The 13,018-nt window shown below is 46.5% G+C and overlaps 1 protein-coding gene across 1 annotated transcript; it reads left to right on the top strand.

The window, feature by feature from the left end:
- Window positions 1-7,236: 7,236 nt before the first annotated feature.
- PIM3 (Pim-3 proto-oncogene, serine/threonine kinase) lies at window positions 7,237-12,684 on the top strand. The gene is made up of 6 exons (XM_075927951.1): window positions 7,237-8,075; window positions 8,491-8,600; window positions 8,785-8,835; window positions 9,245-9,608; window positions 10,825-11,001; window positions 11,106-12,684. Exons 1-6 carry the CDS (start codon window positions 7,991-7,993, stop codon window positions 11,288-11,290), a joined length of 972 nt encoding a protein of 323 aa, XP_075784066.1. The 5' UTR covers window positions 7,237-7,990; the 3' UTR covers window positions 11,291-12,684.
- Window positions 12,685-13,018: the final 334 nt, after the last annotated feature.

The following is a 13,018-nucleotide window of genomic DNA, read 5'->3' as shown; positions in this document are numbered from 1 at the left end:
GAAGTGGGCCACATCCACCCTGACTGAATTGTCCTCATTATCTCTGGCCTTCCTCTTAATTGGTACTCCATTCTTTTCATGTGCCTGTATATTTATACCTGCCTCTGGAATTTCCACTACATGCATCTGATGCTTATGCTCCAATAAATCTGTTAGTCTATAAGGTGCCATAGGATTTCTCGTTGTTTATGCAGATTCAGACTGACATAGCTACCCCTCTGATACCTTCCAAAAGGTGACAGCTGTTAAAGCCAAACGATGGCTTTTTGGTCAGTAACAGACAAGGTCATTATGGTGAAAAAGTTATTTCCTTGTCAATCACTGAGCTTTCTCAAACTTATTTTTAGAGATGATTGGGAAGATTATAATGTGGCAATTCCAATGTCATCTACCTTCCCTGTTTCCTATAAAAGTATTCACTTGTGACTTTATTAATTCTATTAGTAGACCTAGACATCAGCAAAACCTAAGTGTAGGTGACCTGCTGGATCTCACAGAGGTAGAAGCTGTTATTTGCCCATAAGACCATGTTTTTCCTTTCAGAGAAATCTCAAATGGCAGGTTTGAGAGGTAGTTCATCTACAATAATGGCCCTATCATGCGGGATTCTGTAAGATTTCACTGACACTTTTCTTGCTAGATATTTATGTGAGGTCACATGGGGAGATTGTGAGGCATCACTGCCTTGTTGACATCAGTCTACTGTTAATGATATACAACTCCATATATCCTTTTCACCAGAGAGATGGTGGGTTTTATTTTATTTTGCAATGTGCATGATGAGGATACGGACCTAGGCAACAATTAACTGACAAGCTCAGTGTAAATAAGATGAAAGCAATGATGGTCAAGGGAAGGAAGAAACTGAAAGTATCATCAGAGGTTATGACTATACCCTCAATTCATCTATATGCACGATGTAACTGTCAAAAAGGTTTGTAACCCAGAACACTTTGGCTGCCCTACTACTGTTGGAGTGCAATTGACAGCTATTATGGCATTTGTGATGAAGATTTAATTTTAACAAAATCTAAACTGCGCTTTCCTTTTCAGTTCAAATTATTATGTGAGGTATGGGTAACCTTAAAGAACAAAGTAATCTATACTGGTCAACTATAGGAATAACACTGTGGAAAATCAAAGACAATCTTTTGAGTGAACTCAGGCAAAAAGAGGCATAACGAGTATTTCTGCATTTTTTCCTCTTACATTCTTATATTCTATGTAAGTGCTCATTTTTATGCAGTTTCTTGTCCTTTCTAAAAAACACATAGGAGCTATGTACAGTCTAGAAGTCTGAACCACACCAAGTTGACAGCCAGGGCAGGTAAAGGGCTGAAGGAATTACAATTGCAAAAGTAAGGAGCCAGCATGATGCCTCTATAGGATACTGGGGGAAGCTCATTGTCTAACACCTGTAAATAAGAATAGCCTGCACTTCCTCTTGTACAGTCCTATAGACACATGTTAGCATGCAAGTGAAAGCACAGACCATAAAGTTTTGGAGAAACTGAGTGCAGATTTTCAGAGGTACTGAACATACTTAGCTCTCATCAACTTCAGTTGAAGCTTGTCACACTAGAAGCCCATTTTCCTCATCGTTCCTTGTTGTCCATAACATCCCCATATTGGCTGTTTCACACAGGAGATCTCTACACCAATTATCCTACCTACACTAGAGCACTATAATTAAGCCAATACAATTTTATTAAACATACCTGATGTTATGGTGTAGCAAACTGAACCTAGATACCCTGTAATAACTAAGCACAAAGTTCAGGTTAGTCACTGTTCTTAGGCAGCAGGCAGAACCATGCATGGTGTTTCCCCATTGCTATATACCACAACTGATGCTTCAGTTCTCAGGGACCCTTGTGCACATTGTGATGCCTAACTTCTAGATGCGTAGAATAATCACTGGAACAAAACGGCGCCCTGTACTATGCATAGGGAAAGAGATGACTGAAAGTCATCATAAAAGTCAGCATGCTAGGAGGGAAACTTCCTAAGCTACCTCATGGGAGATGATGACAAGAGTGGTGTGTCCTAAACCTCACCCAGCTCATGAAGTTCAGAACCTAAGACCAGTCTGCAGGGAGGCATCTATGTCTGCTAGTATCATGTATCTACAGCCAGAAATTCCTCTCACCAAGGGCAAGTAATGCCTCACCAACCTGATTGCCTTCTATGACAAGGCAACTGGCTCTGTGGACATTGGGAAAGCGGTGGATGTGATATACCTTGACTTTAGCAAAGCTTTTGGCACGGTCTCCCACAGTATTCTTGTCAGAAAGTTAAGGAAATATGAATTGAATAAATGGACTATAAGGTAGATAGAAAGATGGCTAGATTGCCTGGCTCAATGGGTAATGTTCAATGGCTCGATGTCTGATTGGCAGTCGGTATCAAGCAGAGTGCCCCAAAGGTTGGTTCTAGGGCTGGTTTTGTTCAACATCTTTATTAATGACCTGGATGAAGGGATGGATTGCACCCTCAGCAAGTTTGTAGATGACAGTCAGTTAGGGAGAGAGATAAGTTATGTTGGAGGTTAGGGATAGGGTCCAGAGTGGCCTAGACAAATTGGAGGATTGGGCCAAAAGAAATCTGATAAAGTTCAACAAGAACAAGCACAAAGTCCTGCACTTCAGACGGAAGAATCCCAAGCACTTTTACAGGCTAGGGATCCACCGGCTAAGCAGCAGTTTGGCAGAAAAGAACCTAGGGATTACAGAGGATGAGAAGCTGGATATGCATCAATAGTGTGCCCTTGTAGCCAAGAAGACTAATGGCATATATAGGGTTATTAGGAGGAGCATTTCCAGCAGATTAAAGAAGTGATTATTCCCCTTTATTCAGCACTGATGAGGCCCTATCTGGAGCACTGTATCCAGTTCTGGGACCCCCATTACAGAAAGGATGTGGATGCCTTAGAGAGGATCTAGAACAGGGCAACAAAAATTATTGGAGGACTGGAGCACATATGTGACCTACGAGGAGAGGCTGAGGGCTTACTTAGTCTACAGAAGAATTAAGTTAAGAGTCCTATAGGAATGGCCATAGTGGGTGAGACCAATAGTCCATCAAGCCCAGTATCCTGTCTTCAGATAGTGGCTAGTGCCATATGCTTCAGGGGGAATGAAGAGCACAGGGCAATTATTAAGTGATCCATCCCTTGTTGTCCACTCCCAGTTTCTGGCAATTGGAGACTTGGCAACAACCAGAGTATAAAGGTGAATCCCTTCCCATCTTGCTAACAGCCTCTGATAGACCTTTGCCCAGTTATACTTCAGATCTTCACAACCACCCGTCAATGAGTGCTACAGATTGACTGTATGATGTGTGAAGTAGGACTTCCGTATGTTTGCTTTTAACCTGGTGCCTATTAATTTTATTGAGTGACCCTACTTATTGAGTTATGAAAGAAAGTATAATCATGGTATGGATAAAGCGTTTAAGGAATAAATAACACTTTCTTAAACGCTTTATCCATACCATGATTACAGTATACTGATTTCTAGCATATCCTCTCTTAGACATCTCTTTTCTAAAATGAACAGTCCCCTTCTTTTTAATCTCTCCTCATATAGAAGCTTTTTCAGACCCCTGATCATTTTTGTTTCTCTTCTCTGTATTTCTTCAGTCATACTGGGGAGGATTTTAAGCAGGGGAGCTCCAACATCCTAGTTGAGCACACTACCCACTAGACTAAAGGTCATAAGGAAAGGCCAGGGCCTTATTTTCCCCCCACCCTCAGCTGTTTTGTTTCAGGCCCCACACTCAATTTAGGTATTCAGCTACTAATTTTACCCAGATTCGTATGAAAACACAGGAGAACTCCTCCCATCAGCATAGGTAATCCACCTCTTCAAGCTAGGCCAATATCAGAACTCTCTCACTGATCTAGTGCTGTCTACACTGGGGATTAAGTCAATTTCACTGCATTTTTTTACATACCTGAACAGGGGCTACGTCTAAACTGCCATGATTTTCCGCAAAACAAATCTCAGCTGTCTACACTGGCCCTTTTGCGCAAAAGGACTTTTGCCCGAACGGGAGCAGCATAGTATTTCCGCAAGAAGCACTGATTTCTTACAGGAGATCGTCAGTGTTCTTGCGGAAATTCAAGCAGCCAGTGAAGACAGCTGGCCAGTTTTTCCGCAAAAGCAGCTGCTTTTGCAGAAAAACTTTCCAGTCTAGACACAGCCTCTAAGTACACACCCTTCTGGTTGGCATCTTCCGTTATCTAGCTTAGGTAACTCGCTGTTTGGCACCTCCGCTTTGCAGACCATGGTGTCTCTCTGGCTGTGCCTAGACTGGCCAGTTTTTCCGGAAAATCAGCCGCTTTTCCGGAAAAACTTGCCAGCTGTCTACACTGGTCGCTTGAATTTCCGCAAAAGCACTGACTTCCTACTGTAGAAAATCAGTGCTTTTTGCGGAAAAACTATGCTGCTCCCGTTCGGGCAAAAGTCCCTTTTGCGCAAAACAGCCCCAATCGCGAAAATGGCGATCGGGGCTTTTTTGCGGAAAAGAGCGTCTAGATTGGCCCCGGACGCTTTTCCGCAAAAAGTGCTTTTGTGGAAAAGCATCCGTGCCAATCTAGACGCTCTTTTCCGAAAATTTCTGGAAAATCATGCCAGTCTAGATGTAGCCTCTCTGTATATTTATTGTATGGGATCCTAGTCAACTCACTCAGGCTTTGTGGATTGCAGTGCTGTTCCAAGTAAAGCTTTTAAATGTTCAGCATTATGCTCTAACATCCCAATGTCTAATGAGCTACACTTAAATATTAGATCAATCTAACTATATTAATGAGGGCTGTGAAAAATGCGTGGCCCAATGCAAAGAAGTTAGGTCAATGTAAGCCCTGCTGTAGACATGGCTAGGTCAATGGGAAAATTCTCTCAGAGGGGGGTGGATGAACTAGATAAATGAGCAACAAGGAGTCCTGTAGCACCTTATAGACTAACAGAGGTATTGAAGCTTTCGTGAGCAAAGACCCACTTCGTAAGATGCATGTAGTGGAAACTTCCAGAGGCAGGTATAAATATGCAGGCAAGAATCAGGCTAGAGATAAGGTAAAATTCAATCAGGGAGGATGAGGCCCACTTCTAGCAGTGATATGGAGGTGTGAACACCAAGAAAGGAGAAACTGCTTTTGAAATTGGCCAGCCATTCACAGTCTTTGTTTAACCCTGAGCTGATGGTATCAAATTTGCAGATGAAGTGCAGCTCAGCAGTTAAATGAGAAAACCCTTCTGCTAACATAAGACGCATCTACACTATGACGCTGCAGCACTATAGCTGGGCTGCTGTAGAAGATGTAGTGCCGACATCGCACCCTTGCTCCCCCATAAAGATCATGAGCTATTCTCCTTTTAAACTAAACCATTAGGGTGTCTTCACAGCACCGTTGGTTCACATTTTAGTTTAAATGTTACCACAGCTGAATTCTCTCTGAAATTTCTCCTAGCTCAAGTTGTGTCACTTTAAGATCAAGCTAGGTAGCATAGGTTGTCAAGAGTGGGAAGCAAGGGGATTGAAAGTTGAGTGATGCTGAGACTTGAGCTAGAAACTTGTCTACACTTGAAATGATACAGCAGCACACAATAGAACTGCACTGTATCACTAGAGTGTGACACTTCCTACAATGACTGCTTAGTTAGTCTACTTCTTTAAGAGGTACTTAGGTCAACAAAGGACCCAGTACTAACTATGTTGCTCAGGTGTGGATTTTTCACACCCCTCCGAGATGGAGCTGGGTTATCCTAACTTTTTAGTATAGGCAAGTCTCTAGCTATGCTGTGGGGAAGCAGTAGTTTGGGTTAAAGCTGCTCAACTAATCCAATTACTTTGTACTGCTAATCAAACCAGGCTGTATGTAATTCCAATGTTGTTTTGAAGCGCAGTAACTCAATTGTACCAACTCTAGCTAACTGTCAGATGATGACAAGCCCTTACACCTACCGTTGCTGCACCTCTATGCCAATGGCCAGTAACTGGAAAGCGAAGCTTAAGCTGACCCCCATATTCTCATCAAAACGTCTCTATCCAACACATGCATTACTGCCTAAGCCAACGTGAGCGGAGTAGGCAGGGCCAGCTTAAGCTGTTCCAGTTTCGGTGGAAATGAAACTCACTGAAACATGTTGTAAGAACTCCTTCACAAGAGAGAGGTGTTTCTAAAAGCCGCCTTAAAATTAATCCAGACTTGCCTCACAGGCAGCCGAGGGAGGCTTGGCAGCAGCTCTGAGCGCCTACCCCGCCTGAGGACGCCATGCGGCTTTCCCTGGGTTGATTGCTTGTTGCCTCAGCGCCCTCTATGGACTCTGCTGGGAGCGGAGCAGTCTTTCAATCTCAGCCAGCGCCAGCACCAGGCAGCCACCGAGGGGCCGCGTAGTCACGGGCACGGTGTCCAGCGTGTGACACTGCAGCAGCCGGCGTCGGCGGGTTGCCAGCCCCGCTGACGGGGCCACTAGCAAGGGGCTCTGTGCCGTGCACAGGTGGCCACGGGCTTTAGCACACTGTAGCCTCCCCGCGCGAAGCGGGGAAGCCCCTTTGCACGTGCGCTTTCATAGACCAAGCGGCGCGGCGGGGCGGCTGCGGCCCTACACAGCCACACTGCGGCTAAGCTGAGAGACCCAGGGAGGCAGGCGGAAGGGCTCGTCCCCGGCTTCTGCAGAGCCTCTGCCGTGCAAATGCCGCCGCCAAGCACGTTACAGCTCCGCCAGCCCGGGAGGGAGCGGAGTAAGAAACCACGGCAGCGATAGGGCGGGCACCAACCAAGCTATAATAGGCAAGGGAGCGGGATGTTATTCCGGTGAACGCTGGGCTATAAATAAGCAGGCTTCTAAACAATGCGTTTGGGCGGCGTTATCAAAGGAGCAGCGAGGCTCCAGCCCGCCCTGGTGTGCCCCACAACGGTGATCATGGCGGCGGCTGCTCTTTCCCCCTACCTCCTCCCCCCGCCCCAGCGCCAGCCGCAGTGTCTCAGCTCGGCGGAGTGACCTTTCCCAGCGCAGCCGGGAGAGAGGAGAAATGAGGGGAAAAGGCGCGCCTAGGAATTCCCGCCCTGTGCGCCTGGCCTCACTAAGCATATGCAAATAGCTCTCCTTCCTGATTGGCTAACGTTCGATATCCCTTTGAAAAAGTGGTCTTCCATTGGCTGACGAATATAGTTAATGCAAATTAGAGCGTTTTCCTCCCTTTCTCCTTCGCCTTCCCTTTTTTTTTTTGCTAGAGTGTGAAGTGAATTTCAGACAGTGTGACTGCGCGACTATTACTACAAGTAAGTAGTTCCAACTCCAGGCCCTTGTATTTACTGCGGGTTGGGGCTCTGCAGTCTCCGCCTGAGCCGAAGACCGCACGAAGACGTCCCAGCGCGGCGTGCTCTAGGGGAGGGGAAGAAAAGCGGCGAATACAGCGAGGTGTTTTCCCACTCCCCCGCGGAGGGATATTTGTGTCTCTCTTCTCCACACCAAAACATTGAGTTAAGAGGCTGCTCCTTGCTGTAATTGAGCTCAGAAGTGAGCAGGCACCGAGAAGGCTGCGGTGCGGCTGCTACTGCACCAGGGGCGACGGTTTCACTGCGGCGTTGGATTGAATACGCAATCACCCAGCGGCCCCGGGACGGATTTTACCCACTTTGGCTGCAGCTCTGCTGGCATCTGGGCTTGCGTCACCTGCGCTGGGAGAAACAAGAGCATCGTTCTCCTTATTGATTGCATTTGGTCGGAGGGCTCCACGCCGCTTCAGCTTGGATTCTTTGTCACTGTGTATTTCTGGAGGCGTCTGCCACTCTCTGCTACAACATCCGCTGCTGTTGGTGGAAAGGGGAGACCGGAGCCAGGCAGCCGCCGAGCAGCTCCACTCCGGGGTCGGGAAGGAGAGCTCCTTCCCCAGCAGTTCGTTAATTGAATCATTTAGCCCGGAGGACGCTCTACGTTGCGCTGTAGGATCTTTTCCCTCCCCCGTATCTCGTCTCCCCTGGAAGATGTTACTCTCCAAGTTTGGCTCCCTCGCTCATATTTGCAACCCTACCAGCATGGATCACTTGCCGGTTAAAATCCTCCAGCCAGGTACGCAGTTTGGGAGCTGTGCGGTGCCCATCGCTTTTTAACGGGAAGTTTGGAAGCTGCGAGGATTTCCCGGCTGTCACATTCCCGGCGAGCGTGCCACCGCGTAGAGCTGGGCAGCGCTCCCCTGGTAGCGGGGTGGTTACAGTAGAGGGCGGCGTTCCCCTCCTTCCCCCCCCCACAAAAAAAAAAACCCGCCGTGGGGCGCGCTGCATATTTTGGCTTGGGGTGGCTGCTTGTCAGATCGCGGCTGCTGTGTAGCATAAAACCGCCTGGGTTCCCCTTGCGCGCTAGGTTTAGGAGGAAGAGCCTCCCTCCCCCGCCATGCCGGTATTAACAGCCATGCGGGGCGTCCTCTCTCCAGCCTCGTGTACTGCCCGCCTAAAAGAACAACTCCGATTTGTCTCCCCGTTTCTAGTGAAAGCGGAGAAGGAGCCCTTCGATAAAGTCTACCAGGTGGGCTCAGTGCTGGGCAGCGGCGGCTTCGGCACCGTGTACGCAGGGACCAGGATAGCGGACGGCTTGCCGGTAAGAAGGGGGCATTTATGGCTGCGCATGTAAGCCAGTTGTGTCTTGCTGTCTGCTCGGGGCGGCGTGTGCGTGGCTGCAGGGTCGCGGATCGCAGCCGCTCCAGACCGCCCCACCGCAGTACAGCGGAGAAGGCTTCTCCGCCCGGTCTGACGCCGCTTTCTGTCTCCCCTTTTCCCCCCAGGTGGCCGTGAAGCATGTGGTAAAGGAGCGGGTCACCGAGTGGGGCACCGTTGTAAGTATTCGCTGGAGAGCGGGGGTAACGGCGGGGTGCAAGGGAAGCTCGGAGCCGCCCCTCCTGCCTTCCTCCCCCTCCCGGGCAGCCTGGCTGGCTATTGTTTGGGTAGCGAGAGGGCTGGTTCCCCATCCCCCTTCCCGCCCCCGTGTTATTGTTTACATTAGAAGGGGGATTTTGGCGGGTTTCTTATCCCCTGCCCCTCCCCTTCTGACTGCGGCAGACGCGGAGCCCCCCAGTGGAGCGGCGCTGGACTTCCCCAGCCCCCGCGCTGCTGCGGGAGACTCCGTGCACAGCGCGTGGGGATTTTTTGCCTCTGCTCTGCGTGTGGGGAGGCTGGCTGGCTGGCTCGCCTCCCCGGCCGGGCTGCACTGTGAGTGACCGGAGCCTTTGCCTCTCTGCTGCCCAGAGCGGAACGATGGTGCCCTTGGAGATCGTCCTGCTGAAGAAGGTGGGCTCCGGTTTCAGAGGGGTCATCAAGCTGCTGGACTGGTACGAGCGGCCCGACGGCTACCTCATCATCATGGAGCGGCCCGAGCTGGTGAAGGATCTCTTCGACTTCATCACCGAAAAGGGGGCCCTGGACGAGGAGACGGCCCGGGGCTTCTTCCGGCAGGTCCTGGAGGCGGTGCGCCATTGCTACACCTGCGGCGTCGTGCACAGGGACATCAAGGACGAAAACCTGCTGGTGGATCTCAGGACGGGCGAGCTCAAGCTGATCGACTTCGGGTCTGGAGCCATCCTTAAGGACACTGTCTACACGGACTTCGATGGTAGGTGCCCCTCCCCAAAATGCCTCGGTGCGGGTGAGACCACAACGCTTTGCGCCGGGGCTTACCCGATGCCCGCTCTCTGCCTGGTTCTTAGACACATTCTTAGCTCCCGAGAACAACAAAAGGTGGCTCTGCAGCCCAACTAGAATGTTAAGGTAATTGATCTGCGGGTAAGGAAAACCTTTGCGCTGGAGGCTTAGGGGGTGTGGGTTGAAAAGTGAATCCAGACAGTGACGCAGCAGTTTATATTTTCCTAATTTGGAAAAGGCATTTTTCCTAGAGGGGGATCTGTTTACATTGAGGCGGCAGGCATTCATGTCTATATTATGTGTAATGCATATATTTTGATTTCCAATTTGAACGAATTATTCCCCACCTGACTGATGGCTGCTTTGCAGATTTAAAGACCTTGGGTTATATAATATGCATCTCTTGAATGACTTTATATTAAATGTGGGTATTTTTAATGTAGGGAAACTGAAATGCTTCTTACACATGAATGGAAAGGCAGATTTTTTCCCCTTGTTGTGAGTGTGCCTGATGTCGATGAGGGACTTCCCCCTCCCATTTTCTGTCGTCAGCTGCTGCACTTAACATCTGTTTGTTGTGAAACCCGAACCTCCTGACCATGTGACCTTCAGCATCACAAATTCCAGTTTTTGTTTGGTATCCAAGGAACAGCCTAGTGCCAAGGGAGAGCTGTTTCTAAAAGCCTTTTCAGAGAGGCGGAGTTGCCTTTTTTGATTATTCTGAAAAATTAATTGTGAGCAAGTCTGTATTTTGTATACACTGGCTTGGAATTGGATAACGTTGATTAGCTATATGTAACACAGTAGAACTGAGTTTCACCTTCTGTTTCTGTTCTTCTTGCTTGCCCCCCTCATTCTCTTTGTCCTTCTGTGTCTATTTTTGGTGTGATGCTGTAGACACCACGTGGTCAGTGAAAGGGAGCCATGCTTTAGTAAACAGTCAGCTGATAGAAGCAGTGTTGTTCATCACAACAGAACAGAGCAAGCTAATGGCTTAAATGAATTCATGGTGTAACTGTAGCTGGCTAATGTGGACTTTCACCAGGGATGAATTTGGCCCTATGACTTTTGGATATGTAGAATTTTTAAGTTTTGTATGAGTTGATATGAATATTGCAGCCCAACTAGAATGTTAAGGGAAAAATAAAGCTTAGTTTGCTGATGTTGGATTTCCCTCCTTTTTATAGGAACGAGAGTGTACAGTCCCCCAGAATGGATCCGATACCACAGATACCATGGGAGGTCAGCAACAGTGTGGTCATTGGGAGTGCTCCTGTATGATATGGTTTGTGGAGACATTCCTTTTGAACAAGACGAAGAGATCTTGAGAGGTCGGTTATATTTCAGGAGAAGAATATCACCTGGTGAGTTCAAATGTGAATTACTAAAAATTAATGATAACAGGTTTTTTTCTGTTTTGAGGCATTTTGCTTTCTAGTCTAATACCTGTTTACTTCATCTTTTTCAGAATGTCAGCAGCTGATCAAATGGTGCCTTTCACTAAGGCCTTCAGACAGACCAACACTTGAGCAAATTTTTGACCATGCATGGATGCACAAATCTGAAGTAGTGAAATCTGAGGACTGTGACATAAGGCTACGGACCCTTGATACTGATGTATCTAGCACAAGTTCAAGCAATGAGAGTCTGTGAAACACCAAGGACCTCGCAATGGGAGGGGAGCTACAAGCAGAAAGACCACAGTGCTGCTGCCAATAAGTAGGAGGGGCTAGAAAAATGCATTCATTATTCTGTAGTTGAATCTTTGTCTGAGGGACTTGATTTTATTTTCCCCTTTTGCTGGTTTCTGCTTTGGAATGAGAGATTTCCTTTGGAAACGCTGAAGTTTGGGAGTTGCAGGCCAGTACTTTATCAAAAGACTGACCTTATTAAGAAAGCAGTGACCTCTTGAATACATGGTAAACTTTTTTGCTCTCATAGAGCCTGGACTAGATTTTTATTTGCTTTTGAGTGCCTTTTTGAAAGCTGCTTCAGTGGGACTTTCTTTTTTGAGCTGTGTATGTCCAAAGAAGATCCAGTTCATTATAGGATTTTGCTGCCTTTAGACTGAGTGCTGGAGGAAGCAGTTCCTATGATGCATTGGAAAACATGTTCGGTGATTGAATGAAGTAGTCCCATCCACTGGTGATGGAATACTTGAACACAGACATTTCACTCCTTCCAGTCCCTACCCCATCCCAAACCCACCTCTGCTGCTCCAAAATATTTCCTATAGCCTGCATACACATATGAACAGGTATAACAGCTTTTTTTAAATCAGGAACAGTCACTCTTGTTTTCTTTTGTCATCTCTACCACTGGGCATAAGAAGCCCCTTTCTCAATCCCGCCCTCTGCCCCTCTCCTTTGTCAACCTGCGAGTCTTAAAGTATGTATGGGCATGTTAAATGCACAATCAATGCAATATTCAAGGACTTTACTTTTTTCCATACCTGTATAATGTGTTTTATGTAAATTTGGGTTTCCCATGTATTATAAAGTTTTATTTATTGTTTGAAGTTTTAGAAGACCTCCCACAGTTTCAACTGTGGCTATTTATTTGCTTAATTTATTTGGTTAGAGTTATATTCAACACTGCTTTTCTCCCTCCCCCATGGGAATTCTAGTGGTTTGCCCATGACACTCTTTTCTGCATTCCTGTCAACTTTTGTTTAAAAAAACAAATTTCTGACCTTACCAGTTTTAGTTGGAAGATGGAAAATTGTTGTACAAAGTCTAATTTAAGGGAAATAGAATGACTTTTTAAAGTTAGTATGCCTTCATCTGGTATTACTGTACCAGAAATGTAAAGTAACGCTATTTGGAAGGGTTTTAAATTATTGACATTGTATAGTCTCCATGTATTGACTCTGAAAGGTAGGGTGGCAGAGTCATAAACCTTAATTTATTTTAATAGCTGTGTTTCTGTGATCTGGTTGCATTTATGCAGCTTGGATTTGGATTTTTTTTCCTTCTGTTTAACAGTGTGAAATGTATGGAGATCATATTTTTTATACAGGTATTTCAATTAAACTTTTTTGTATATAACTATACTGTGTTGTGTATTCACTTGCTGTCAGCATTACATTTCAGACCACACAGAACAAAGCTGTTATGTTCTTCAAATATTTATAATATAACTTTAGGGGGCTTCAGGAGCTGAGCCAGAGAATTAACAGGCTCTAACCTATCTTCTTTTCAAAATGATCCTATAGTTTGATCCTGTTTAACCAGTGACTCACTTGAACTACATCTACATGATCTTTGTTTGTTGCTGAACTTATTAAAAAAAACCAAAATGGTGATGTTATATAGAACTTCATTTACTAAAGGAATTAACCACTACTTATAGATTTTGAATAGTCTGGTACTTTCAACAACT

This window comes from Pelodiscus sinensis, chromosome 1, assembly GCF_049634645.1.
Source record: "Pelodiscus sinensis isolate JC-2024 chromosome 1, ASM4963464v1, whole genome shotgun sequence".
Classification (NCBI taxonomy): Eukaryota; Metazoa; Chordata; order Testudines; family Trionychidae; genus Pelodiscus; species Pelodiscus sinensis.
This window is presented reverse-complemented; position numbering and strand designations above follow the sequence as displayed.